The sequence below is a fragment of the Trichoderma camerunense genome, assembly GCF_050948025.1.
Source record: "Trichoderma camerunense strain CBS 138272 chromosome Unknown V8C40scaffold_20, whole genome shotgun sequence".
Lineage (NCBI taxonomy): Eukaryota > Fungi > Ascomycota > Sordariomycetes > Hypocreales > Hypocreaceae > Trichoderma > Trichoderma camerunense.
In genome coordinates this window covers 356,572-381,360 of record NW_028145350.1, presented here as the reverse complement: position 1 = coordinate 381,360, position 24,789 = coordinate 356,572, and the positions used below count along the sequence as shown (strand labels likewise).

General features: G+C 49.6%; 10 protein-coding genes across 10 annotated transcripts; 4 read left to right on the top strand and 6 right to left on the bottom strand.

The window, feature by feature from the left end:
- Positions 1-122: 122 nt before the first annotated feature.
- Positions 123-2,636, bottom strand: V8C40DRAFT_255291 (Clr5 domain-containing protein). The gene is made up of 2 exons (XM_083218019.1): positions 1,872-2,636; positions 123-1,697 (listed from the first exon to the last, which is right to left on the bottom strand). Exons 1-2 carry the CDS (start codon positions 2,126-2,128, stop codon positions 380-382), a joined length of 1,575 nt encoding a protein of 524 aa, XP_083068935.1. The 5' UTR covers positions 2,129-2,636; the 3' UTR covers positions 123-379.
- Positions 2,637-4,011: 1,375 nt separating this feature from the next.
- Positions 4,012-6,077, top strand: V8C40DRAFT_283032 (FAD-dependent oxidoreductase; the record flags this gene model as incomplete). Its single annotated transcript, XM_083221892.1, has 4 exons — positions 4,012-4,747; positions 4,810-5,070; positions 5,148-5,663; positions 5,730-6,077. The coding sequence occupies exons 1-4, from the start codon at positions 4,064-4,066 to the stop codon at positions 6,075-6,077; spliced, it is 1,809 nt and encodes a 602-aa protein (XP_083068934.1). The 5' UTR covers positions 4,012-4,063.
- A 1,209-nt stretch (positions 6,078-7,286) lies between these two features.
- On the top strand, positions 7,287-10,696 carry V8C40DRAFT_108449 (uncharacterized protein). The gene is made up of 3 exons (XM_083210754.1): positions 7,287-7,685; positions 7,759-8,086; positions 8,149-10,696. Exons 1-3 carry the CDS (start codon positions 7,572-7,574, stop codon positions 10,401-10,403), a joined length of 2,697 nt encoding a protein of 898 aa, XP_083068933.1. The 5' UTR covers positions 7,287-7,571; the 3' UTR covers positions 10,404-10,696.
- Positions 10,697-11,133: 437 nt separating this feature from the next.
- V8C40DRAFT_108435 (uncharacterized protein) lies at positions 11,134-13,867 on the top strand. The gene is made up of 2 exons (XM_083210753.1): positions 11,134-12,192; positions 12,271-13,867. The coding sequence occupies exons 1-2, from the start codon at positions 11,369-11,371 to the stop codon at positions 13,727-13,729; spliced, it is 2,283 nt and encodes a 760-aa protein (XP_083068932.1). The 5' UTR covers positions 11,134-11,368; the 3' UTR covers positions 13,730-13,867.
- V8C40DRAFT_255284 (uncharacterized protein) lies at positions 13,792-16,172 on the bottom strand. Its single transcript, XM_083218018.1, has 2 exons — positions 15,672-16,172; positions 13,792-15,596 (listed from the first exon to the last, which is right to left on the bottom strand). Exon 2 carries the CDS (start codon positions 15,517-15,519, stop codon positions 14,005-14,007), a length of 1,515 nt encoding a protein of 504 aa, XP_083068931.1. The 5' UTR covers positions 15,520-15,596; positions 15,672-16,172; the 3' UTR covers positions 13,792-14,004.
- V8C40DRAFT_255283 (uncharacterized protein) lies at positions 15,622-16,172 on the bottom strand. Its single transcript, XM_083218017.1, has one exon. The coding sequence runs from the start codon at positions 15,985-15,987 to the stop codon at positions 15,682-15,684; it is 306 nt and encodes a 101-aa protein (XP_083068930.1). The 5' UTR covers positions 15,988-16,172; the 3' UTR covers positions 15,622-15,681.
- A 201-nt stretch (positions 16,173-16,373) lies between these two features.
- On the bottom strand, positions 16,374-17,503 carry V8C40DRAFT_255280 (40S ribosomal protein eS19). The gene is made up of 3 exons (XM_083218016.1): positions 17,379-17,503; positions 16,959-17,022; positions 16,374-16,891 (listed from the first exon to the last, which is right to left on the bottom strand). The coding sequence occupies exons 1-3, from the start codon at positions 17,409-17,411 to the stop codon at positions 16,539-16,541; spliced, it is 450 nt and encodes a 149-aa protein (XP_083068929.1). The 5' UTR covers positions 17,412-17,503; the 3' UTR covers positions 16,374-16,538.
- A 198-nt stretch (positions 17,504-17,701) lies between these two features.
- Positions 17,702-19,552, bottom strand: V8C40DRAFT_108406 (Zinc/iron permease). Its single transcript, XM_083210752.1, has one exon. It carries the CDS (start codon positions 19,064-19,066, stop codon positions 17,972-17,974), a length of 1,095 nt encoding a protein of 364 aa, XP_083068928.1. The 5' UTR covers positions 19,067-19,552; the 3' UTR covers positions 17,702-17,971.
- Positions 19,553-20,776: 1,224 nt separating this feature from the next.
- On the top strand, positions 20,777-22,688 carry V8C40DRAFT_255276 (uncharacterized protein). The gene is made up of 2 exons (XM_083218015.1): positions 20,777-20,945; positions 21,006-22,688. The coding sequence occupies exon 2, from the start codon at positions 21,384-21,386 to the stop codon at positions 22,377-22,379; it is 996 nt and encodes a 331-aa protein (XP_083068927.1). The 5' UTR covers positions 20,777-20,945; positions 21,006-21,383; the 3' UTR covers positions 22,380-22,688.
- V8C40DRAFT_283029 (epoxide hydrolase family protein) lies at positions 22,475-23,844 on the bottom strand (the record flags this gene model as incomplete). Its single annotated transcript, XM_083221891.1, has 3 exons — positions 22,475-22,633; positions 22,684-22,771; positions 22,832-23,844. 3 exons carry the CDS (start codon positions 23,842-23,844, stop codon positions 22,475-22,477), a joined length of 1,260 nt encoding a protein of 419 aa, XP_083068926.1.
- Positions 23,845-24,789: the final 945 nt, after the last annotated feature.

The following is a 24,789-nucleotide window of genomic DNA, read 5'->3' as shown; positions in this document are numbered from 1 at the left end:
GCCCGACTCCACAAACAGGTTCGCTCGCATGATGGCAGGTACAGGCTTAGCTTGGCCACATGTATTTTATAAGGGGAGCTGTTATTAAAGTACACCAAACAAAGCGAAACACGGCAGACGCTGTACAGCAAACAATTTATTACTTGCATAGTAGCAATTTATAAAATAACATTACTTGTATACTGTTGAAGATACTCTGTCGAGTGTCCAGCTTCGCCTCTAATCCAATAGGCTATCCATCAAAGATATATCTATAAATAAAATGAGCAAAACAATAAAACCGGCCTCCCTAGCGATACTTCCTAATGTGGCAATGTTATTATTCCCACTCTTAAAACGCCGACTGACCTTGCGATCCGTAATCTCATCATGTATAATCTCAGCCTGGAAGATCGTGTAAATACTGTTGTGCCCTGGTGATGGCATCTTGGGCCACTTGCAGAGCGTCATCTATCTTGCCAACCTTTTGGTAGTAGGCGGCAAGCACCCACATGTCTCGGATGACACGTAAGTTCGAGGTCGTACCGTGTGCTGCCTCTCGCATGTGAATGGCCTGCTTTAAGTTCTCTTCAACTCGGTCCCAGTCTTGTTTGCTCTCACATATTCTGGCCAGCATCTTGCGAGCATATGCGTGGAATCTGGCGTTCGAGAGCGCCCCTGACCAGAACTGGGTGGTATCCAGCAGGTCTAACGCCATCTGCTCCGCCTTCTCCTTGTCATCCAGGTCCATTTGCGTAAACTCCAACATGAGAGCGTCGACTCTCAGCTTCTCCAAGTTGCCGTCGTTGCCGTCACTCACCAAGTGTTCTTCATGATGGCCCAGGCTCTCGAGGCCTTCGTACATAATCTCCCGTCTATTAGCAAGCCCATTGTTCCTACGCAATCTTGTCCGACCATCCCATATCAACTGCTCATATAGCCAGAACTCCTGGGGGGCTGATCTCTTAATGTGCTCCGAAAGAAGATCGACATTCCGTAGCCATGCTTGCCGTAATAGATAACAGATGAACTGACGGCCATGTTCGGTTTGATAGTCGCACGACAAGAGCTGTTGGAGGATACGAATGAGAGGGTGGGTTTCGGGGAAGCGGCTCCGTGCCAGGACAAGCGCATGCCGGATGAACATGCTGAGGAGCTGTAGATGACCTCGGTCGATCATGTCATATATTGTGTCAAGCATGTGCCACAAAAGGTCAGGGTGGTCCTCTGTCAAGACATATTCCATGACGTAGAACCCCTTCCTGGCAGCCATGCCCGCTAGGTCACCTTTACCATAGGACCATAAATCGAAAACCAACTCGAACGTCCGGTACATGGTGCGGCTGTCTTGAATAGGCTTGTTGGGAGTAGCAAGATATCGGGACATGGGATCGGACGCTATGCGATACGACTCTAGTTTCTCCGAACTCCAGGTCATGACACCATTCAAGACGAGTTCTAGATCCGCGAGGGGCTTGAATTGGGGATTTGGCACCAGGTCGAGGCCTGTTACTGCAGGGGTTTCTGGCGTCCTTGGTACTTCTTCGACATCGTCATCCTCTTGCTTTGAATCGGCCGAAGAAGAAGACGTGGAAGTGGAAGTTGGGGTGGCAGCGGAAGCCGAGGAGGGAGTAGAGACTTTGGTCTCAACAGCTGATTTGCGATATGCTCGTTTTCTTATGTTCCACTTCTTGAATCTCTTCTTATACATTTGCTCGCTTTTGCATTGGGTTAGCACACTGGGTTAGTCACCCCTCGCCTCGCTTGGTATTTTGCCTATTCTTTGCATACGAGCAGTACGAGTACTCGCATGGTACCTTGGATAGGCGTAGGCATGTGCAAGGAGGTAGGTAGCAAATAGCAAAACAACAAACAGCAGGGCCGTGACTTACGTAGCGGCGAAGCCATATTTGGTCTCCATGATGGCCATGATTTCGTTCAACTTGCGATTGTCGCCTATGTATAGCGCCTCAATGAGGTCCTTCCGCGCGGCCCACTCCTTTTCCGTATGCTCTTTGACGCTCGGCCTCTCGACGACCGGCGGCGAATTGCCTGGCAGGCGAGGGGCCAGAGCCGGCAGAGGACGGGGCCTGGCGGGATACATGGCGGGATGCTGGCCAACTGGCGCGGTCACTGTTATGCTGCCCATGAATGATAGCTGCTCTGGTGTAGAGAAGACATGGCCAGCCGCATGGCCATGACGGGCCCTGAAAGGAATCGGAAGAGAAGGTTTTTGGTGCAGAAGTTGAGCCACGATGCGAGTGGTCGTGAATCGGTACTAGGCTAGTACCTCGCTACTTCGTGCCTTACAGTGAAGCGTACAGGTACCTCGGCTGCTACCCGGGCCGCAGAAGCAGTCAAGTGATCTGCGCCTGATTGGTGGTAAAAGTTCCCTGCGTGGAATTTAAGCTTTTTACAGCAGTTGGATTGGCTGCGCATCACGTGGGCCGTTTGGCTGTTTGTACTGGTACGGATCCTACGAAACAGAGTTTGTCCGTCTATTTGTGGTCCAGGGCCAGAGGTACGAAGTGGCGACGAAATTGTTCCGTCTCGACGAAGACAAACTGTGACGAGCATGTGGTGCAGTGATTTATCAGCACTTGAGAAATCATACGGCTGCAGAGAAAGCTACGGTAAGTACCGAGTGTAAGTTGAGAATATTTCTGCCATGTTTACGGAGTACTCCGTAGAGTATCTATTGCTTTTATATCAGGACAATCTATTTCCGGGCTCGCCTTACATGTCGAGCGATTATTTCCGCTCATAGTCGGCCAATGCTATCCGGGTGCCTCACCAAAGTACAATCATGGCCAACCTCGGCAGTATGTATCTAGAGAACAACCCGCCCGCCTATTATGTGCCATCACCCAGCCAATTGGAGCATTGGGCGTTCCACCACAAATCTGAATTTGATATCATGAATCCAAAGTACTTTGACTGTCCAACCAATGGCTTTTCTGTATGCTCAACCGATCGAGATAAGCTTCGGGACGATCCGGGCCCCAGTTAGGAGGATTTAATCTCGGTACCTATATATAACAACCATGCTTATCATGACGACTGTTTGCGATAAGTGCTGTGGCTATTGGCTATCATCATCTTGTTCGAGCCTGGAAAATTGACCAACAAGCTAATTTGTGTGTTGTATTTCCAAAAGTGTGGATAAGCTTGGAAAAGCCTCATATCGAAATCCGATAAACCACCATTATAGCTCAACTACCTACCCGGAACTACATAACATACTTCCGTATTTGTTGGGATATTTCGCTCCAGTGTGCTGAAAAGGCCCTATTGTTACGGGAAGTACGTTCTTTATAGTGAGATGAAGTCCTGGGCCCTGTTGCGTACATGTCCAACTATACATGTAAACAGGTTCCAGGGTACCTATTTGCATTTGTGCTCACACAATCTCACTGGATCAAATGTAATCGTATTGAGAACAGCTCAACCTATTGTTTCAACCGACAATTCAATATTGTTAACCCCGAAAATAATAATAATTGTTGCTTGGAAATATTGGTACTGCAACATTACTAGGAAAGCGAGACAAACCTGTAAGCGCGCATTGTGTCAGACTGTCCCGAACCAATCACACGCAGCTAGATCCAGGGTACGTGAGATAGACAAGCAATAAAGACATCGACACCAGCAGTCTAATACTGGAGTTTTAGATACAATGCAACACTCAATCTTCAAATCAGAGCAACATGATCTCTTGGCTAACCTATTCACTGTATAAGAAGCCCAGGCTTAGTGAGACAATTATATATAGGTATACTGATCTCATAATCATATCACGGCCGTATCTGTATTAGCAGCCCGTAATCATACATGACAGTAAGCTTGTAATCAACTGCTCGTCACTCAACGCATGCATTGTCAACTTCTTGGAATTATACCAAGGATACGCTTCACTCATAATGTCTCAAGAAATATCGAATGATGAGGCTGAAGCTGACATGCTATAGAAATGGGTAGACCTTGCCAACACAGATATGTACATGTATATATATGAAGCGAGAATAACCATGTTTTAACGTTCCTATCTCTCAACCATCCGCCATCAGAACCAGCTCTAGCGAAGATGGGCAAAATAATCGACGCTCTTCAGCAAGCGCTGCCACTCCTTGGGGTCGCAGCTAATGTCACGGCTGCTTCCACTTCAAATATCTTTGCGGTCCCAGATTCGGCCTGGAAGTCACTCAATGACAGTGTCTCTGGCCGGTTGCATCTTGCCTCGCCTGCGGGCTTACCATGCTTCACCAGCTATGAGAATGCATGGGGGCTTGATGCAAATGCGCCTAACGCAGCGCAATGTCAGACAGTCGAATCTGGCCTTTCGACGTCCCTAGACATCATCTCGAGATTTGGAGGTTACCACAACCCAACTTTCAGTACTTGCATGAGACGCGGCCAGAAGTGCACCCTGACGGCAACTGGAGGCATTCGAAATGATACCTGTTTTCAGGGAACTGTGCCGGACTACTATGTGGATGCCCAGTCGGTTGAAGACATCCAGAAGAGTCTGCAGTTTGCTCAGCAGTACAAACTTCCCGTCACTGTCAAGAATACTGGTCATGATTACAGAGGCGGAAGCGCGGGTGTCAATACGTTTGCCATTTGGACACACAACTTCGCTCCTGACCCAGTGATTACTGAGAATTTCACTCCCGATGAGTGTCCCAGCCCCATTGGACCTGTCGTGACATATCACGCTGGCCAAATTGGCACCCACTTGTACAACAGCCTTCAGGGAACAGGGTATATGGTAAGCCTCTGTCCTCATCTCCATATTATCAAAGTAGCTTCTGACCAATACTGCATTCATAGATCGTCGCTGGTTCATGTCCCTCTGTTGGACCTTCTGGAGGATGGATCGCTGGCGCTGGTCACGGCATCTTCACGCCGTCTTTTGGCCTCGGTGTGGATAATGTTCAACAGATGAAAGTCGTACTGCCCAACGGAACATATGTAACAGCCAACCGATGCCAGAATCAAGACATCTTTTTTGCTCTCCGTGGCGGTGGCGGAGGTACCTTTGGTGTAGTGACAGAAACTACCACTAAGCTTCACCCAGACCAAGAGTACTCGGTAAGTTCTCCATTGGCTTATTCAAGCTACATATGCACACATATAATATCTTAGCTAACGGCGAGCCCTTTTTTCAGTATGCGTTCGTGCAATTACCTGTACCGGATGTTCGCTCAGCCAACGAAGTTTTGGTTGCAAATGCTGAGAGGTGGTCTGAAGAAGGCTGGGGAGGTGTTTACGGAGTGCTGGACGTCGCGGGTAGCCCCAACCTTGTATGGCTCGGCTACAATGCGAACCTCAACCTCGACGAGGGCAAGGCTTCCCTGAAGCCAGTGACGGACTACCTCAAGTCATTGCCGGGCAGTGAGAACCTGATTACCGACTTTAGGGTCCTGCCGAATCAATTTACCGCACAGAATGACCCGGCATTGCTTTCCATTCTCTTGCCTGAAGCCGGAGTTTCTTTGACTCGATCATCTAGATTGGTGCCCAAGAAGAATTTCCAGACTGCGGATGGGCAAAAGGCACTTGTTGACGCTCTCATGGAGAACAAGTTTGGATGGGGAGCTGTCATTGCATCTCCAACCAACTATACCTTGGCCGAGTCAGACCAGCCTGGCGGTCCGGGAGAGTCTTCAGTGTCACCAGCATGGGTAAGTCTACTTTGTACAATTATACCTGGTTGGCAGAACAAACTTGGAGCTGACACCTTGTTATAGAGAGATTCCGTGTGGCACTTGACCTATACAACGACTTGGGATCCAGCAGACCCGGTCGCCACCAGCCCTGAAGCTCTCGCGAGTAGGTTCCAGGAGATGAGCGAGGCAATGGACCCCATCCGTGCCATTACCCCCGGCGCTGGCGCGTACCAAAACGAGGCTGATGTTTATGAGCCGGATCCCATTGGGTCGTTCTGGGGTGAAAAGAACTATGCGCGCCTCTTGGCCATCAAGAAGCAGCTTGACCCGGATAACTTGCTGTCGTGCTGGAACTGCATTGGGTGGAACGTGAATGATGAACGACACGAGTGTTATCTCAATGTGAGAGGCATTGGGCCATCAAACTGAGTTTTTGATGTTTACATGTACCTTGTACCTGAAATTGCTACCATGTGCAGGTACGAGTTACAAAAAGGAAAGCAACGACTTAGTACTAGATATAGGTACTCGATACTCTAATCTTTAGCTGAATGTAATAACCTGCTATTCGAGCTGCTGCGAGTCATTGTCAAATTGTTGTAAGCTGAATATTACATGTGTTGTTGTACCATCAACTTGTAGCCTAGGCCGGAATGGGATAGGATAATGGCATTCAATAAATTGTAATCTGCAGCGTTTGATGAGACATGTCGTGTCGCGTTGCAAAACATTCCCGATGGCGATTGCATCATGTTGTCATTGATGTCAATCCATCGATGACGCTTACACGCGTAGTCGCTTCAGTGCAGGGAGAATCCCTGGGCGTCGCCACAGCGGGTCAAGCGCTGAGCAACGCATTGATGCGGGGGGTCTCCAGCTTGCCAGGGCAGGGTCAAGTGCCGAGCCGGCTGATGAGCTCCAGCTCCTTCACAGGCACATGCTAGGATGAGAGAAATGATGAGGACAATGAAAAGCAGATGAGAATATGAATACGATAAAATGAATTGACTTTATTCATCGATGTGAATTCAATGAGCCAAAACAAATATCCAATATTCAATTCCCATCAACTCAACTTTTTTGGCCTGGATTGTGCAATCACAGGGCGCCGCCACAGCACACGCCCCCTGGCCCGAGGTACATGTACAACCTCATTTCCATCCGCCTACACCTCCCACCGAATCGGCACCAGACCGGAATCAGCATCGACCAAGGAGAAAATCCAAGAAATCACCAGCGGTGGCTCATTTCAGTTTGAAAGCTTACAGCTTATCGCACGTACACCTACTGTACGCCCCTTTCTCCGCCCTGCTCTCATTCGTCGTTCTGGCTGCAATGACACGACGAATTGATACGGCGTCTATGACGTACTTGTTACCCGAGTCCAACGTCACTCACCTGTGCGATTGGCATCAACGGGCTGGAAAGCTTGCAACAGGCCAGGCAGAGCAGCCGTTTAGTCTAGACCACTGTGCCAACTGCTGCTATTGGTAGCGGTCGATCAGTGATGGAAGCAGCGAGCAGCTCGCTGTGATTCCGTGGCAGCAGCTATAAACTTCGCGAGTGCCGCAACCAGCTCTTGGCTTGGCTTCTCTCTTCTTTCCTCCTTTCAAGAACATCAATTGACAACGTGCAATTCCATTAATCCGGCAGTGTTGCCATCAATCACTGCTCTTAATTCCTGTGATACCCCAAGAGCTATTGCTCTTCACGTTTACTCAAAAATACCCCTACCAAACCGACCTCTTTTTTTTTTTTTTACCCTTTTTGGTCTGTTTTCGCTTCTCTTTACGGATACTCCCTGTTACGCGACAAGTCTAGGAGCACTGTTTGATTTTTACAATCTCTTCTACTTCCTTCTCGATTTTGCGCTTTAAACATACAAGACAACCCTACCTAAGAATAGCAAATTCTTTCGTCACCATGGCTGCGAATGTCAACAGACCCACCGACGTCAAGCAGAAGGAGGATGACATCAATCGCAAGCTGCAGATCTACGGCATCTTTCACGCCTTCAAGAATGGGAAACTCCCGTCGGTATGTTTTACTCCACCATTCATGACAAGTGCTGGCGTGCCATAATGCTATCATGTACTCACTCAATCCTTAGAACGACCAAATCGATGTGGCATTGAACAGCTTCCTGCAATCTAGACCTCTCGCGAGCCCCTCTGACAAGTTATCCGATGACGGAAAACTACTGGTTGAGGATGCGAGGGAGGTTGTGAAGCTTGCAAAACAGCTCCTGCTGTCCAAGAACCACGGCAACCTGCTCCAGGACTTCATCTGGCAGACTACGCATTACGACACACAGAGTGTCCAGACCCCAGGAACTACCTTGACTAAAGACACCGCGACTCGAGACAAGGACGATGCTCTCGAAGGGCTACGAACTTTGGGCACCTTGCTCATCACCAATGGGCAGTTCCGCAAACTTCGTGAGTCAAGCTCAAGCTGCTCTCTCTGTTCCAGTTCCATATTGCTAACTCTTTTGTTATAGTCAAGGATGCTAGTATCCTCGTCCGCGACATGGTTGGGGATGGCGCTACTAACGCTGCCAACTTTATTCGTCCTTCGGATGAACAACTTCGCCAAATGGACCATGCCGCCCCAGACAACACGTGGCACGAGAAGCCCGATTTTTCCAAGGAGAATCTGAAGAACCAAGCTCGAAACGTCTATAAGGGCGATCCCAAAAAGGACGCCCAAGACGTCGTCTCGGCTGCTGCTAATGGTACTACTGGTTCAGTGCCTCAAGCTGGAGGTACTGGTGCAGTGCCTCAGGCCGGAGTAGCGCCTCAAGGAGGAGATATTCCACAGATTAGAGTCGCCCCTGAAACAGGAGTCGCACCCGAGTATGGAGTGGCTCCTCAGGCTGGAGCTGTCCCTCAGGTTGGAGCGGTTCCTCAAGTTGGAGCAGTTCCTCCAGCTACGGCTCAGGGCACAGTCACAAGCACATCTCGTACCAATGCAACCTCCGGTCTCGACGCAGCTCAGGCAGTTGTGGACCAGAAGCTGGACCGTAATTTGGACGACGAGACGCAAGAAAAGGTCACGAAGCGGAATGAAGAGTACCGCCGCAAGGCCAGAGAATACCTGAAAAAGAAGATGCCTCAAGAGCGCAAGGATCAGGTCATCTTTCGTCTCAAGAAGATTGTGCTTGAATGCCAGCAGCACCCCGATTACTCCCAAGCCGTACAAACGCTCCTCCGGCTGGCTGAGGAATACGGCCGGCATGGACGCAACCTTGGAAAGGGTTCCGCCGACTCTGCCAAGGATGTCCGTACTGGACTTTCCGCAGCCGAGGAAGATCTGCGCACCCTGATTGAGCGGTTCGCCAATGGCACCTCGACCGAGGATCTTTGGCAGGCCATCGGCCAAATATACAAAGATGCCGATAGGGACCAGGAACTTCGAGACTGGTTCAAGCAAGTTGACACCTACATCCGCAAGTGTCTGCTGGAGCAAGGCTACGTCCTTGAAGACGCCTCTACTGATGAGTGGAACCGGCTCTACGATCACGGTCGATACCTGCTGCGTGAGAAATATCGCGGCCACACCGACCGCGTTATTGACGAGGTCAGGTTTGTTGCGGATCAGTTTGACCACGACCCTCAGAACAAGGCATTTGGCGTTGCAGTCCAGAAGCTGTTCAAGGACTTGGGCAATGATGAGAATGGAAAGCCAACCTTTAAGCCTCACCTCGTCAAGGATCTAACCGAAGTCATCGTCCCCGCCATTTTTGAGAATATTGCATACGTGCCGATCCCACGCATTGAATATTCTGATCCTAAAGTTGACGCGGTCATTGAGAATCTGGTCCTCGAAAGCGACAATTTCATGCCCAATGTCCTTGAAGTAGCCAGCGACAATTACTTCCGGTGGGGACGCAAGAAGATTGCCAACAAGCACAAGAATACCGTGGACATAAAGGTTACTGGTATCCAAATGGATCTCCGAGACGTCAGCTATCACATCAAGAAGAAGTCTGGGTTCCCCTCCATCACCGACACCGGAGTACTTGATCTTTTGCTGCCTGGCGACGGTTTCTCCTTTAGGTTGAAGGTGTCTACTCCTGAAAAGAAGGACGCTCAACACGTCTTCAAGGTAGAAAAGGTGGACGTCAACGTTAAGGGCCTGAAGCTCAAGATTAAGAAGTCCAAGCACAAGCTCTTGTTTGCGCTCTTCAAGCCCCTTGCGCTCAGGGCTGTCCGTCCGGCTCTCCAAAAGGCCATTGAAATGGCCATCAAGGACGAGTGCGACAAGGCTGATGAGTTCCTCTTCCAGGTCAAGCAGGAGGCGGACCGTGCTCTCGAAGAAGCCAAGGAGGACCCCGAGAATGCACCCAACATCTACAACCGGTACTACAAGGCTACTCATAAGCGAATCCTCCAGGGCAAGGCGAAGGCAAAGGCCATCACGCAGGACAAGAAGGTCAACGTCGCTATGACTAAACAGGAGAGCATCTTCCCCGACATCCACCTTCCCGGAGGCATCAGCTCCAAGGCCACAGAATACAAGGAGCTTGCTGCCAAGGGCGACAGATGGGAGAGCCCCGTCTTTTCCATTGGCGACGCCCAAAAGAGCACAGATATCCCTCCCGTGCCGCGAATTGAGAGAAAGACTCATACTGTAACTGGCGGACGGGCCAACGGAAACATTAACGGCTCAGCCAATGTAGGAGGAGGTGGCTTCACGGCCGGAGAAGGTACAAGCGGCCACCAACTTGGCGGACAAGGTCTCACTGCATACTAGGGATGCGGTGGTCAGCTCAAGTCCAGAAGGTGGAAGAAGAGTAGTGATCAGTCACTTGAAGGTGAAGATGTGGAAGTTCTATACCCATTGGGACAGACGTAACGTTGTTCTATTCTATTCTTTTTTATCTCCTTTGTCCTATTTCCCTTCCTTCCTTTGTTCTTGGTTTCACGATTAATGCTCTACCGTTTCTATTATATCCATCCCGCTCCTTTACTGGCGATTGCCTACCTGATACCATGGTAGTAATAGTTGTGTAGCAATTAAATTGATGAGTTTTAATTATTATTGCCACATGTTTGACCAATTTCGAGACATTATTCTAATGACGTACAGCCATATCGCTGTTGTTGGCTCACGCCCTATGAAATGATAACACTGTAGACTTAGAAACCGGAACATGTACTGTAGTATGATCTCGGTGGCGTACGGAGACGGCCCAATTGAGTATACGACTGTGGATTCACGACGTATCAATGAGGTTGGACGTTATTTGTTAGTCTGTTGCTTTGTTTCTTGCTTTGTTTTAGCTTGCGACTTGGTCGCTTAACGAGGTTGAGCTCATTGATGTTCGTATCGGCAGATACGGCTTTGTTAGCAGCAAAGTACCGTCTAAAAGAAAACGGTTGGACGGGATTCTGCACTAGCCGATCGAACGGGGCATCGAAGATCGGGCACATGTATGCTGTAATGCTGTAGGCCAACTTGCCGCTGTCTGTTTGTATGCTTACTCAACGCCATGCATTTTCCATTGACCGCCACCCAAATGCGCACATGAGTTCTATCGATACCTGTATGAACATAGTGTACTTATTTCATTTTTATTTTTTATTTTCATAGAGGCTCCTCATTTTCCTCTTATACTGGACTAATCTGAGGAAGGATGCGATAAAATAGCTCTCTGCCTAGAGGCCCCAAATCTCTAATAAGCCAACAAGGGCATTTCCAACACAACACAATCAGCCATGGAGGCGGAACAAGCGGCAGAGGCGCCTTTATTTGCGTCTGAGCCCGCGCATTCATCAACGACAAGGACTAAGACAAGGACGCTGACGGAGGAGCAGACGCGGGCGCTGTTTGACATCCTCACGCACCGGGAGACGTACGCCGAGATTGAAGGCTTCAAGGCCCCGGACGCGGTGACGGGCTACGGGCGTCCGTTTGCTCGGACGATGCTGAAGCAGAGTGCGTCGGCGGTGGGCACGCCCAAGGCGGGGACGCCGAGATCGAGGACGCCCGTGTCGTTTTGGCGGGCGAGGAGGGGGGTTGATAATGATACGAAGAGCGAGGCAGATGCTGATGAGGCTGACAGCAGCGATAGCGACGATGAGGAGAGTGGTGGGAGAGAATCCACGTCGCCGCTGCTGCAGTTCATGCTGACGAGGCTGGTGCTGCCGCTGCCGGGCGTGCGAGACTTGCCTGCCGGGTTCTGGAACGTGAGGGTGCAGGGCTTGCTGGCGAGGTTTGCGGAGGCGGAGCTTTCGGAGAGCTATGATAAGGGTGCGATGGGGACGAGGAAGACGTTGGCGACGGGGGCGAGTAGCGTGTTGGAGATGGTGGCGAGGGGGATCCTGGGCGGCGTGGTCAGGACGAGCGAGGGCGAGGAGGAGAAGAAGGGGGAGTATGATGAGAGTAAAGCGGAGGACTTGTTGAGGGCATTTGGGGACGTTTTGGAGGATTGGGCGTATGGCGATTTGATGGGGCGGGTGTCGGAGCATGTTACGGAGACGGAAGACGTGGAGAGTTTTTCGCCGGCTGTCAAGGCTGCGATGAATTATGCCATTATCAAGTGAGTCTTTGTCTTGATATTGATATTGATGAGATGAGTTTTGAATGAAGATTGATTTGACTGACGAGGATATTATAGCGTCGCTACCTTTGCCCATCATACCTTTACCGTCTCTCCAGAGGGCCAGGATCTGCTCAAGCTGATTGAGAATCTCAACAGCTTGGTGCCCTACAAGATGATCAAGCAGACGCTGCGCATCGGCAACGCAGCTACTATGATCAGCGGCATGATGCGCCTCATGCTGGCAAAGATTAGCGTCACCAGCTTGACCAACTGGGTCGGGCTCACAGCCAACGCAGACGACGGGATGAATCTCCTGCAGAGGATCATCTCCCTAGCTTTATCATGGGATGCCTCGGAATTCAAGAAGAGCGTCGATAAAATCGAAAAGAGCAAGGGAGATGCTGCGCCGACGGATGAGATGCTTGAGGCGATTCGTTTACACGTTTCGTTGCCTCGGAGCGAACATCTCGCTGTGAGAGAAGCGAGTGTGCGGGATTCGGAGTCGATTGTCGTGGCTATTCTGAGGGCTTCGGATCCGCTGCTGGTGGAGGGTCTTACGGAGGCTCAGCATGCGCAGTGTTTGGAGTATTACGCTGCGCTGCTGTCGGTTCATGATCGCGAGGCGATTACTTCGGTGTTGTGTCGGCAGCCGCCGGATCTGTTTACGCAGGCTGTGAAGGATGTTGTTGGTGCTTACGAGCCGATGATTCGGGACGTGCATTCGCAGATTGACATTCGGTACTATCTCGAGGCGATACAGGGCTTCGTGTCGGAACTTATTCGCGTGAGTAGGCAGAAGAAGGTGAAGCGGAGCAAGCAGAAGAAGGACGATGGCGGCGGTGGTGAGGGCAGTTCTAAAGAAGAAGAGGAGGAAGAGGCGGATGGGGCGAGCGTGGAGGACTACGTGGTGCTGTTGAGGAATCATCGGGGGTTGTTGTATAAATGGGTGCACGACTTTGCGAAGAATTGTCCCGAGGTGTGGAAGGACTTTCCTGCGTGGGGACAAGATATCGCTGTGAGGTTTCGAAAGCCTGGCCGTGATGGTGATGGGCTGGGAGAGACGAAGAAAGGGATGGAGGAGCAGCTTGATGAGATGATTGGGGATCTTGATGGGGAGACGCGGGAGGATGTGTTGAGGGCTGTTGATGAGCATGCGGAGTATCTTGCTGCTATCACTCGAGTGTCTCAACGGCGGTTACAAGCCGTCATTGATGCCGCTGACTCTTCTACTGCTGGGTCTGGTTCTCGGACTACGGCGTCTGGACCTGGAATCTATCTCTCGCAGTGGCAGTCCCTCCTCGACTCTACGATAATCACACCGTCTTCGAAAGAAGGTTCTCTACGTCATGGCGAAGACGTCAAATACGTTACTACAATGGGAAAACTCGGTCTAGGCGGACGAAGATTGAAAGGAGGAAAAGGAGTGGGAGAGGAGGAATTAAAGGTACCGGATGTGAGCGTCGTGGAAGAGGCTTTGGGGGATGCGTTTAGAGATGTGATTCGACAGAGAGCGGGAAGTGATGGAGAAGTTTAATCGTTGAGGACTTGGTGTTTTCTGGTCTTGGGTTTGGTTATTGTTTTTATATAGGCATGTTTGGGAAATAGAGTAGGATTTGTTAAGAAATAAGCTAAGTAATAATTTGTGTAAATATGTTCCGTGAGCAGAATAAGGTATGCATCGTAAAAGCATAGTAATAAAGATAAAGATGAAGAAATTGCTTCCCGTGTTATAGACATGAAAACTGATAACAATGATTTCACATCACATTCAGATTCCCTTGTCCGGATGTTATGTACTTTCGCCAGCACTCAAAATGGCTCAGGAGACTCAGAGCACCGACGAGATGGCAGCTCGATCCACATAGTCGACCCCCTCCTATCTTGAGGATGGGGAGCAGCCGTAAAGATTCTCACGCCTCCGACATCTTTGCGCGAGGCGCGGTGGTTGTTCGGAAGACGAGTCGGCGTTACTTCTTCCTTTCGTACAGGTGGTGCTTGTGAGCGAGCATCGCGAGTCCAAGTGTAGTTTCGCGAAGTTCTTCGTCTGCTGCTATTGGCACGGGCACGTTGTCTGCTACCGCTAGGTGGCGGCGTAAGCATGGGATTCGTTGCGGGCACAGGTTCAATTGTATCCACAGCCACTGCGTCTTCTGGCTCTGCAGAAGCAGCCGCAGCGTATCCCGGGGGCGCAATCTGGGGCGTAGCGGGGAGAGGCTTGTTGATGTTCTCGAGGTTCGTGGCCTTGCGCTGCTGCTGCTGTTGAGCGGCAAGAGTCAGGATGGCATCTCGGGCGCTTGCGGGGCACTCGTCGATTTGGCCGACACAATATGCCAGGCCTTCGATATATGTGTCCGTCGGGGCGCGTATGTTGAGCTCTTGCTCGGGTGTAGGCGAGTCGGAGATGGTGTTGCTGTCGACAGTGAGGTTGACAACCTCGGAATTGACGGGGCGGTCGCTAGAGAGATCGATAGTCTCGATAACATGAACATCATCTGTCATGACAGTGTCGGAGTCAAGTTGAATGGCATCTTGCGACTGCGGAGGATTTGCCCGACTGCTGTCCATTCTCCTGTTTTCATACACCCTTTTCACCAGCCGGTCTCTCCATATAAGTTTGAGGGTGATTCCCGTGGCGTTCTGCAGCCTCCTGACAAACTTGCCGCAGAAAGAACAGTTCTTGCGCGAAAAGTATATTTCGAACTCAGGCTTCGAGCCGTCGTCCCAAGCTGCATGTCGTAAAGCTCTCAGGTGTTCAGGTGAAACATTATCAAGGTCTTGTGTGATGCCAAAGCTACTCAGCAAGATGCAAATGGCATGCACCGCGAGCTTCACTTCGACGTGGCTGCCTTGAAATACGCCATCCATTCTCACACCCATAGTTCGAGTGACGATCCCATCATAGGGCCGGTTCATGCGCAGAGAGAGAGCGCGGCCCATGTTGATGGCCCTCTTCGTCCATAAATCGTTGGGAAGCACACTCGGATCGGGATCGAGCAGGTCGCCTAGGCGGCTGATCCCATGCCCGCTCTGTGCCCAGGCCAAAACAACTCGCTTCTGGTTTCTGCCAGTTCGAAGGGCGAGGAAACCCGTCACTTTGGCCTCCAGACGCTTGGAGATGACGGAGGCGGCTAGACGCAGCTCCTTTGCGCGCTGGTGTCGAAAAGTGTATGCGAGGTTTGGACCAAGCACTTCAACGCGGAGGGTAGCGTCATCGACATCGATGATATGATGGAAATAACAGGAAGATGTCGTATCCCGATAAGCAGCGTCAAACTCGGGTAGTTGCCTTGGTTGGGGCGACTCTTCCTCGGCGGCCGCCTCCATTATGGCATCAAGGCGATGCTGTGAGTTGTAGAGATTTAAAAGAGGTTTCACATTCGAAGAATCTGCAGGTCATAAAGCTGCTTTCACTGTATCAGCGCAAATCCGTTGACTCCTAGGCGAGAAATATGTAGTGCCGATGGCTTCACACTCACCCAAGGTATCTCACAAGCAAAGGGCGATGAGAGCTTCACGATAGTTGCGCCGATCAAATCTGCTAGGAGACTTGATATCGATGCCGGATTCTTGAATAGCGCAATGGCTTGCGGTATCACGGCTCTGCAGGCGGTCAAGCGCATATACTGCCTCTCCACCTAGAAGAAGAGGTTGTGCTGTGCTTGAAATCGCTGCACAAGGAGCGCACGCCGTGATTTTTCTCAAATAGCTGCATGATGAATTGGTTGCTTGGGCAATGGGTATAGCTACCAGATAACGGTCTTCACTTTGCCGGGGCAACGGATGTGATTCCATGTGTAACAAAAGCTCTGTCAGCGAACATGGTGCAGAGATATCCAAGGCGAGCTTGGAATATAGCAACTATGGATTGCCATTCCCTCAAAATACGGAGCTTGATTGAAGGGGATAGTGAAGCAATTGATGTGGACGGGAATGGTCATGATAATGTGTACGAATAAGTGATCAAGTAAGAGTATCATGAAGTCTGTCGTGGGGGAGAGCTTGGTGTTTTGGGTCTGATATTGATTGAAGTTGGTTTTGGCTTATGTAATCAAGACAACAACCATATCCAACATGTACCGGGCAAGATGGCGACGCAATCATTACTGGAGTTACTCTACATGGCTGTCTGCTTGTCAACAGCCAAACACATAAACATCACATCAAATTAGAACGCAGTATTGATCAAAGAGACGGCTGTGGCACGTCCAGTTTGGTAACCGAAAGCCCAAAACCAGAGGGAATCTTGTTCATACATCTCAAACACTAAGACCGTACGCCCATTCCAATGCCGCCATCCATGACAGTTGTAAAGAGAAAAGCAAAAAGACTTTTTTTATTTTGATTTACTCCTCATCCTCCTCCTCGGCCTCAGCGGTGGTTTGGGCAATTCGGTCCAAATCACGCTGGCCGGACTGGGTGATGCGGCGGCCACCCTTGTCCTCGTCCTGCTCAACGACGCCAATCTTCTCGAGGGCCTGGAGGACCTTGCGGTCGACGGAGCCGGAGGCATCGACGTGGTGGCTGGGGCGGTTGCCACGGTTCTTGGCAGTGCCGTGAACCTTGCGGAGACGGCCAACACCGACGGTCTTGCGGAGGTAGACGTGGCGGGCGACGGAGGCGGCACGGACGTAGAACCAGTCAATGTCCTGGGGAGGCAGCTCCTTGGCGGGACCAGTCTTGACGGTGTCAACCCAACCTTTTAACATTGTCAGTATATGCGCGCTCACGTTTTATGCGATCAACTAGAAAGGTGAAAAACTTACCAGGGATGGGCAGCTTGCCCTGACGCTTCAAGAAAGCAGCATAGGCAGTGATGAACTTTTGCGCCTGATTACAGAAAAGGACCCATTAGCAAATATTCCGTCGTCAGAAGTCTTGCGACTCCCTCGCGCCTGCTCCTAGATCCCTCAAAGAATTTTTTTCCACATATATGCCACGCTTATACACAGCCATGTATGCAGCTGGTCCGAGGCTCAAGCAGCTGGTTTTTCTCAATGCATTGTATTCAGATTAACTCAAGCCGCTGCGGCTCGTCGGAGCCAGACCACAACATCGCCGCGTCGGAGGTTTCGAGGATAATTTTTTGTTTCTTCGGGGCCAAGTTGCGAGATCGTCGAGAGGTGATCGTGAAAGGGGGGAAATCCTAGATTTTGTGATTTCAATGTGTTTCAAGGAGGACCTACATCGACATCGCGAACGGTGATTCCGCCGGCCATTTTAACGGTGTTGAATGGGGTTGGTTGGGGAGATGGTGAAGCTGGTGGACAATTGACTGGGCGTGAGGTCAAAGAAAGTTCGTCTAGATTGAATACGCACGAGTTGCAGTGGACTTTGGTCGGCCTAGGGCTTTGACCCTAGCGCGAACGAGCTGAACTGTGGTTAGCCAAAAATGAAAAATGAGATGATGACTAAGGATTTAGCCACGTGCATCAGCCACTTTAACTCTTCGCGCCAAGCGCTCATACTGGCCATCGGAATAATATCGGCTAGTTGCTACAACATTGAAGCCTTGAATGCTGATTCGATGCAAGTTGAACTACATACTACTAGGTAGTAGCGTTTATGATAGCGATACAAACAAGTTGGTGAAGCTATATATCATGTTGAAAAGCCTATAGACTATTATACAGATCTAAATCTATTTCTTTTACCAACTCCAAACCCAAGTGACCGATGCGCCTCTAGGAACCAGACCATCCGAGATAACCGTTATACTCCTACATATCCATACAATCATGACTGAAAACGGAAGACAAAATATCCAAAACTTTTCACATTACGCCCATTTTGCCAACAAAGACATGATTGCAACTCCAACAGCCACACATCCAAAAGCAAAGAGCTGGATCTTCAATGGTGCTTTGCGCATGTGGGGGTTGAACATGAACTCATGTGCGAGGAGCTCAACCAGTCCGGTGTACATGAGGATGCCCGCGCTAATAGAGTCAAAGATGCCATTCACCAATTTCTGGGTATTGGCGTTGTTAGGTCTTGCCCCTATACCGGCCGCCGTGCCGATTGGAGTCGAAATGGCAAAGATGAAGCCAAGCAGATAGGGCATCCACTGCTTATTCTTAGGCCAGGGCGCTGTTGCTAGCCGAGACCCCAAACCGAGGCCCTCAAACATCTGATGGAAAACAAGTACAACAAGGAGAACAACCAGATCCTGCGTCGTACCGAGAGTGAGTCCAATGAACACACTGTGAAAGACAACACCAAACTCGAGGACAAAGATGGCGGTGAGCTGGCCTGCGAGGCCGCCGTGAGAGTCGCCGTCATCATGCTCGTGGCCGTGTGCGAGGTGATCTTCACCACCAGGTGGATAGCTCACATCATCGGGAAGGCCAGGAATATTTTTAGGATCCGGCCCTCGCAAGACACCCCTCTCGAGGTCGTGGGGACAGGCTACCGCGAGTGTGTCCTTCTCTTGTAATTTCTTCCCGGATAGTACGGTCAGTGACGGGTCAGAATCGCTGTCTGAGCCCACCGAGTGGCTGTGTCCATCTTCATCCTCCCCGATTCTTGCAGCAAGAAGCTCAACGAAAAACATGACCATGACCGTCATCAAACTGATGCATAGCGCCCACGGATAGTCGCCCAGTCGCGGCTCAAGGCAGGGGTCTGATAAATTATCCACGGCTGGGTCTAACAGGTGCATCCAGGCAGTAGCAATGATGACTCCAGTACCGACGTATTTGCAGATAAAGAATGTGAATTTGGGCACATGCATCTTCTGTTGTCTAGCGAGGAGGATGGGTGCAAATGCGCCAAAGGTTGCGGCCGCCATAACGATGAAGATGGAGCCGATACGCAGCCCGCGGTTGGTGAGATCAACAACATCTCCGTTGCAAGCATTGTCGCTGTCCGCCATGGTTATTTGTGTGCTGCTATTGTTGCCACGAAAGTAATGAATGTCGAGTCTTTCTTAATGTGGCAGGTTCGCAGACCAATGGCGACAGGTGAGCGCAGGATGCTCACTATTTATCGACTCCTTTCAAAGCATAAATGGACAATAAGCGGCTTTGAAGATATTGTTTGCGCCCCAGAAACGCAATCGGTGTCTGTTATTTTCGAGGCTGAGGAGAAACGGCGCGTCCAAGTAAAGGAAGTATGCGTGCGCCAACCTGTTCGTGAAACTCGCTCCCGACAGAGGCGGTGTAGAAAATAGAAATAAGAAAAGACTGTTGAAAAGAAGATGCTCGCAATATGTCAAACCGCGCAAGATGTTGCACAGATGCGGAAAGTTCCGTCAGTCGTGACCCCGGCAGTGAGGCAAGAACGAAGATGCTCCCGTCGAGGAAGAAAGCAGCGTTTTGACAATTAAACGAGAAGAAGAGAAGCCTGAGGTCCAAGGTTTCTCCAGAAAGTTTCCCGACTGAATACCTACAGTAAAAAGGCTGAGAAATGAGGTTGGCCAGTCGCAAAAAGACTTGAGTTGTGGCTTGGGGATTCGGAGTGTGCGATAAAGGAGAAGTAAGATGTGGACCAGGGGCAAGACAAATGCAGCACGCCTCGAGACGAATATGGAAATCGTATGGAACGCTATGCGAACGCGACAATGGATATGGAATACTCGAAATGAGCGCCTCGGTGCAATTCTAGTGAGAAAATGAAGAGAAACAGGACTTGATACTCTGGGGAGGGAGAAAAAGGCGTCTTATTTTTAGCCCCGCAGACGTCAAAGGTGTGCTGAGAACCTTGATGGTCTCTGTCGGTAAATGCTCCACCAAATCTCCCGGGTGCAAGAGAAGACGGGCGGCTGCAATTTGTAATACCTGGAATCGGCGATAGTGAGACTCTCACTGGATCACAGCATCACCACGGGGGCACTCGATCTCAGAGGATGGCATCGTTACTGAACAAATGGGAGATTCCCTTTCCACCATGCGTCCAACTTGACCACACAACGAAAAGGGGTCCAAACACCCCCAAGACGACAAGAACGATGAGTAGTGGCGCATTTCGTATCTTCTATTCGCGAATCACAAACCACCAAGCCCAGCTGTCCGAATCACCAGGCTGTCTAGTCTGCGGGGAATATCTGGTGAGCATCGTCGCTGCAGTCACGAGGCGCAATCGCAGTTCTCGGCGGCCGCACATGTGAGTGAGTCGTGATGACGGGTACCTTGGCTTGGTACCTTGGCTTGGGGCTTTATCGAGTTGTTAAATTACGCCGGCGGTGATTCGTCACGGCAGCCCCACCACCAGCCTTTTTTTGCTGACGAACCAAGAATCAGCCTGGACCATCAAGGTTCTCATGAATGGAAGCGGCGGAAAGTGTATCAAATCATGCCGCTTGGCTGTAGATAGCAAAATGCCCAACGCAGAGATTAATTCTGGAGAAAATCTTTAGAAAGTCTTCATCGGCTGTATCGTTACTAGCGTGCACTTTGACAAGCATCCACGCGCAGATGTCAACAATATGCAGTGTACAAGTATGTGCATGAATGATTACACAACCTGACCAAGCGGATGACAGAAAAACCGAGGCCGACAAGAATTCGAACACCCACGAGATAAATCATACGCCTACAAGGGGAGTAGCTGCTATATTTACATTTCCCTAATAACTGCTACTATATCTATATTTCTTTAATAACTATCACTATATATATATTTCTTTAGTAACTGCTGCTATGTTTACATCATAAAATACATGTATATATGCTGACTGAATACAGGGAGTAGGCGTTCTTCTGCTATACAAAAGTACTACTCAATGAGTTGATAAGGTGCTTGTATTACTGAATGTATGTACTTATTTACTTTGCTGTCTCGCTTTTTCTGACCTCCCCTTGCTGACCTTCCAGACTCGGTAACTGTGGGGTTGATATTACAGATGTGCTCCAGATCAGCTACCCTAAACAACACATAGATGATGCTACGGAGTGTTTTTTTATTCCTCTTCAGCTTCAAACACCACTGGCATACGCAGAAACAGAATATGCATCGCTCAATGTTAGAACCCAAAACAATTAGACTACCCCTGATCACATGATACGATGCAGACAATGGGGTTGGCGGAAAACAATTGCAAGTCCGCGACTCCGAATCCCGCGTAGCCTGCGGAGCGGAGGACGCAATTAGGCAGATGGCATCCTTCGCGATTCACGACGAGCTACAAAACTCATCAAAACTTCTATTAATTACTAGGCGAATTCATCGGTAGAGATTGCCTACCGCCCACAATGGTGTCCTACAAAGAAATACAAGCTTCCAACTCACTCATCAACGATGCAACAGCGCCCCGTGTCTCTGTTTTCGTCGGCGGCACATCAGGCATCGGAAAGTTTACAATCAAGGCCCTCGTATCCACGGGTGCGAGCGTGAGAATCTACCTCGTCGGACGCAAAAGCTCTGAAGAGCCCGCGCGGGCTTTCATCCAAGAGCTAAACGCCATCAACCCCAAGGCGGAAATCGTTTGGACTGAGGGCGAGGTCTCGCTCCTCGCTGAAGTCAAGAGAATATGTGAGCTCATCAAAGAGAGGGAATCACGCATCGATTTACTGTTCCTTACCGCGGGCTATGCGCCATTCGGCACGCGGAAGGAGACTAGTGAGGGGGTGGAAGTCGCACAGAGCTTGGAATACTATTCGCGGATGCTGTTTATCCATCATCTTCTCCCTGTCCTAGGCGCATCTGAGGCTCCTAGGGTTATCAGTGTCTTGGGAGGTGGGCTGGAGAAGTCAAGCGTCAATGTGGATGACTTGGACTTGAAGCAACCCGGAAATTTCAGCGGCATCAAGGCACAGATACAATACGTTAGTATGAACACGGCCTATCTGGAGAAGCTGGCCATCCAAAATCCCAATGTGACGTTTATTCACTCCTGGCCCGGATGGGTCAGCACGGGAAACGTGAGAAGGGGCTGGGATGAAGGTTCAATTGTTGCTCGGATCTTTTGGTTTGTCCTCGAACCAATCATCTATCTATTTGGGTTCAGCGACGAGGAGTCTGGGCAGAGGAACTTGTTTCAATGTACCAGTGCTGCCTTTGGTGGTCGTGGGATACCTTGGGCAGGGAAGAAGGGAGTCAACTCGCTTGAAAAGCCGGAAGATGGACTATTTCTCGTCAGTTACAACTGCGACTGCACTCCGAATGCTAAAGCATTGCCTGGACTTCGGGAATCATCACAGCAAAAGATTTGGGACCATACGCAACAACTTCTTCAACCATATCTATAAGCCAAGAGCTTATACTACAAAAGTTTCATGTTTACCACAACAATTGTTTAATAATTTAAAAGACTGATATCCCCCCTCTTAAAATTGGAGACTCTTTATTTCTGATAAGCATCCCATGCTGCGGTACCAGGCTTTATAAACTCTCGCGCGTCGGCAACAAGCTCAGTTGGGGAATCCCAGGAAGCAAAATGACCGCCAGAAGAGTAGTGGTTAAAGAAGATAATGTTTCCCTGGCGGCGTGCCCAAACTTCCGGCTATTGAAATATTAGAGACATTGCGACTAGACGCACCAAATACAATTGACTGACCGTGATAAAGCCTTGCTCGGCAAATTGAGTGATGCCCACTGGCTGATGAATGTAGTCAAACTTGCCAGACCATGGATTTTGTCCCTATCTTCAATGAGCAACAACTCAGAGCGTCCTCTCACTAAAGAAATGCTTACTCGTAACGAAAGCTCCTTGTACATTCTGGCGCTACCAAAGGGCCCCTGTATATATAAAAGCATGGTCCATGTGATGATTTCATCCAACGTCCAGTCGTAAGACGGACTGCCACCTTTCAACTCGGTGAGTATCCATGCCGCACAGCCCACCGGGCTATCCGTTTGAGCGTATGCCCACTGCAGAGGCTCATTCTCAAAGACTTGTCGTTGGCCTAGAAACGATATCCTGAACGTTGCTAGCACATTGATGAGAAAGGCTTCCTCCGCGGTGGAATTTTTGGCATTGAAGTTGTCCATGTCCTGCTGGTTGGGGACTTGATACCACAAGTTGGTGTGTAGTGCTCGAACGCTCTCCGGTTGATCAATGGCCATGTATCGTACGGTGTGGGAGCCAAGGTCACCGCCATGAACGATGTACTTGTTGTATCCCAACTGAAGCATTAGTTTGTGAAATGCTTGACCAGACTCTCGTAGCCCCAAGCCGGGATATTCGGGAGCCGGCGAGAAGCCGAATCCAGGCAGGCTGGGAGCCACCACATGAAATGCTGTCTCATTGCTGGGAGGATTTGTGTACCCGTCAATCACACGTTCTACCTCTATGATAGATCCTGGGTAGCCGTGTACAAACAGCAACGGAATGGCGTCTTTTCTGGAAGATTGTTGGTGGACAAAGTGAAGTGGAATTGGGTGCGAGTAGTTCCCAGCACCATCGATTGTAGTGGTAAACTGCGGTAGATGATCATTCAATCTTTTCTGCGTCTCATTCCAGTTGTAGTTGTTGGCCCAATAATCTTTAATCGCGGTGATGTTCTCGGCAGGAGGGCCATCCTGAGGAACATGCTGAACAAGATCTGTGGCAATTCGGGTCAGAGAGGCCTTGACTCTCGTTTCTTCGATAAAAGAAGGATCTACATCAATAGAAAAGGGTGCAGGACTGGTTCCAAAGTTGGCTTTGAATGGAAAGTTGGCGGAAACTGCCAGTGTGGCAAACAAGAGCTGTAAGAAAACCCGTTGAGACATTGTCGTGATTGAAAGAGAACAGAGTCTGCTTTTGTGTTAATAGCATGAGAGAAAGCCATCATCAAGAAATACCAGTGTTTATATGGTTCAGTGAATTCATGAAAGTTCACTGTATGGGGAGTCCTCGGGGAGTAGCTATTGTCCGCTGCCTGTCTTGCCAGGCGGAAAATTTACCGCAACCCACTTACATGCGGACTCCGTCAGCAAACAATTACTGTTACTTTTACATGCTTCAGTTAAAGGGGAAGATGTGATTCATAATCAGGAGGAGCGTAGGTATAACGGGTATATTTTTATCATCAGGTTATATTCCTCGACGTAAGGCTATGGAAATAGAAAGGCGTGTAGTCCTTGACCAGCAATGTGCGTACTTGTTGGTTGAATCTGCGGATAACTTTTCATCATATAAAAGAACTTCCATACAAGTGTTCGAAGAACTGCTAGCAAATAATCTAATCATATAAATTTTATCTTTGGAGATTTGAATAATCGCAATATTATGTTCCGTGAATCAATTTGTCTTGGTAACTTGCTTCTATCAAACGTTTCTGGATACTACACTGACCCAGTTTCCACCGCTACTACAACTCCTCCTTCCTAATTCGAAACCATACACTAACATTTATCCAAGGGGACCGCTCTATTGTAAAAGTATTAGTGAAAGCAGTGTATAAAAGGGCGGCTGCTCAATAGCTCCCTCTTACCGGATCTTGGCAAGTGATACAACCCGCAGGACAGCATGTCAATCTACCATCGGGTGATCCCTTTGTTTGGTTTTAATACAAGTACAATATGAAGTTATTGCAAATGACAGTCTAAAAACTCACTCCTGCAATTTGCTAGTTGCGAGAAAATGTCAGCTTTGTACGAGTATTGGTTGTTGAGGGTGGATTTAGAACATACATCATCGTAGACAGTAGGAAAGTTGTCTAGCTGCGCGTTGCA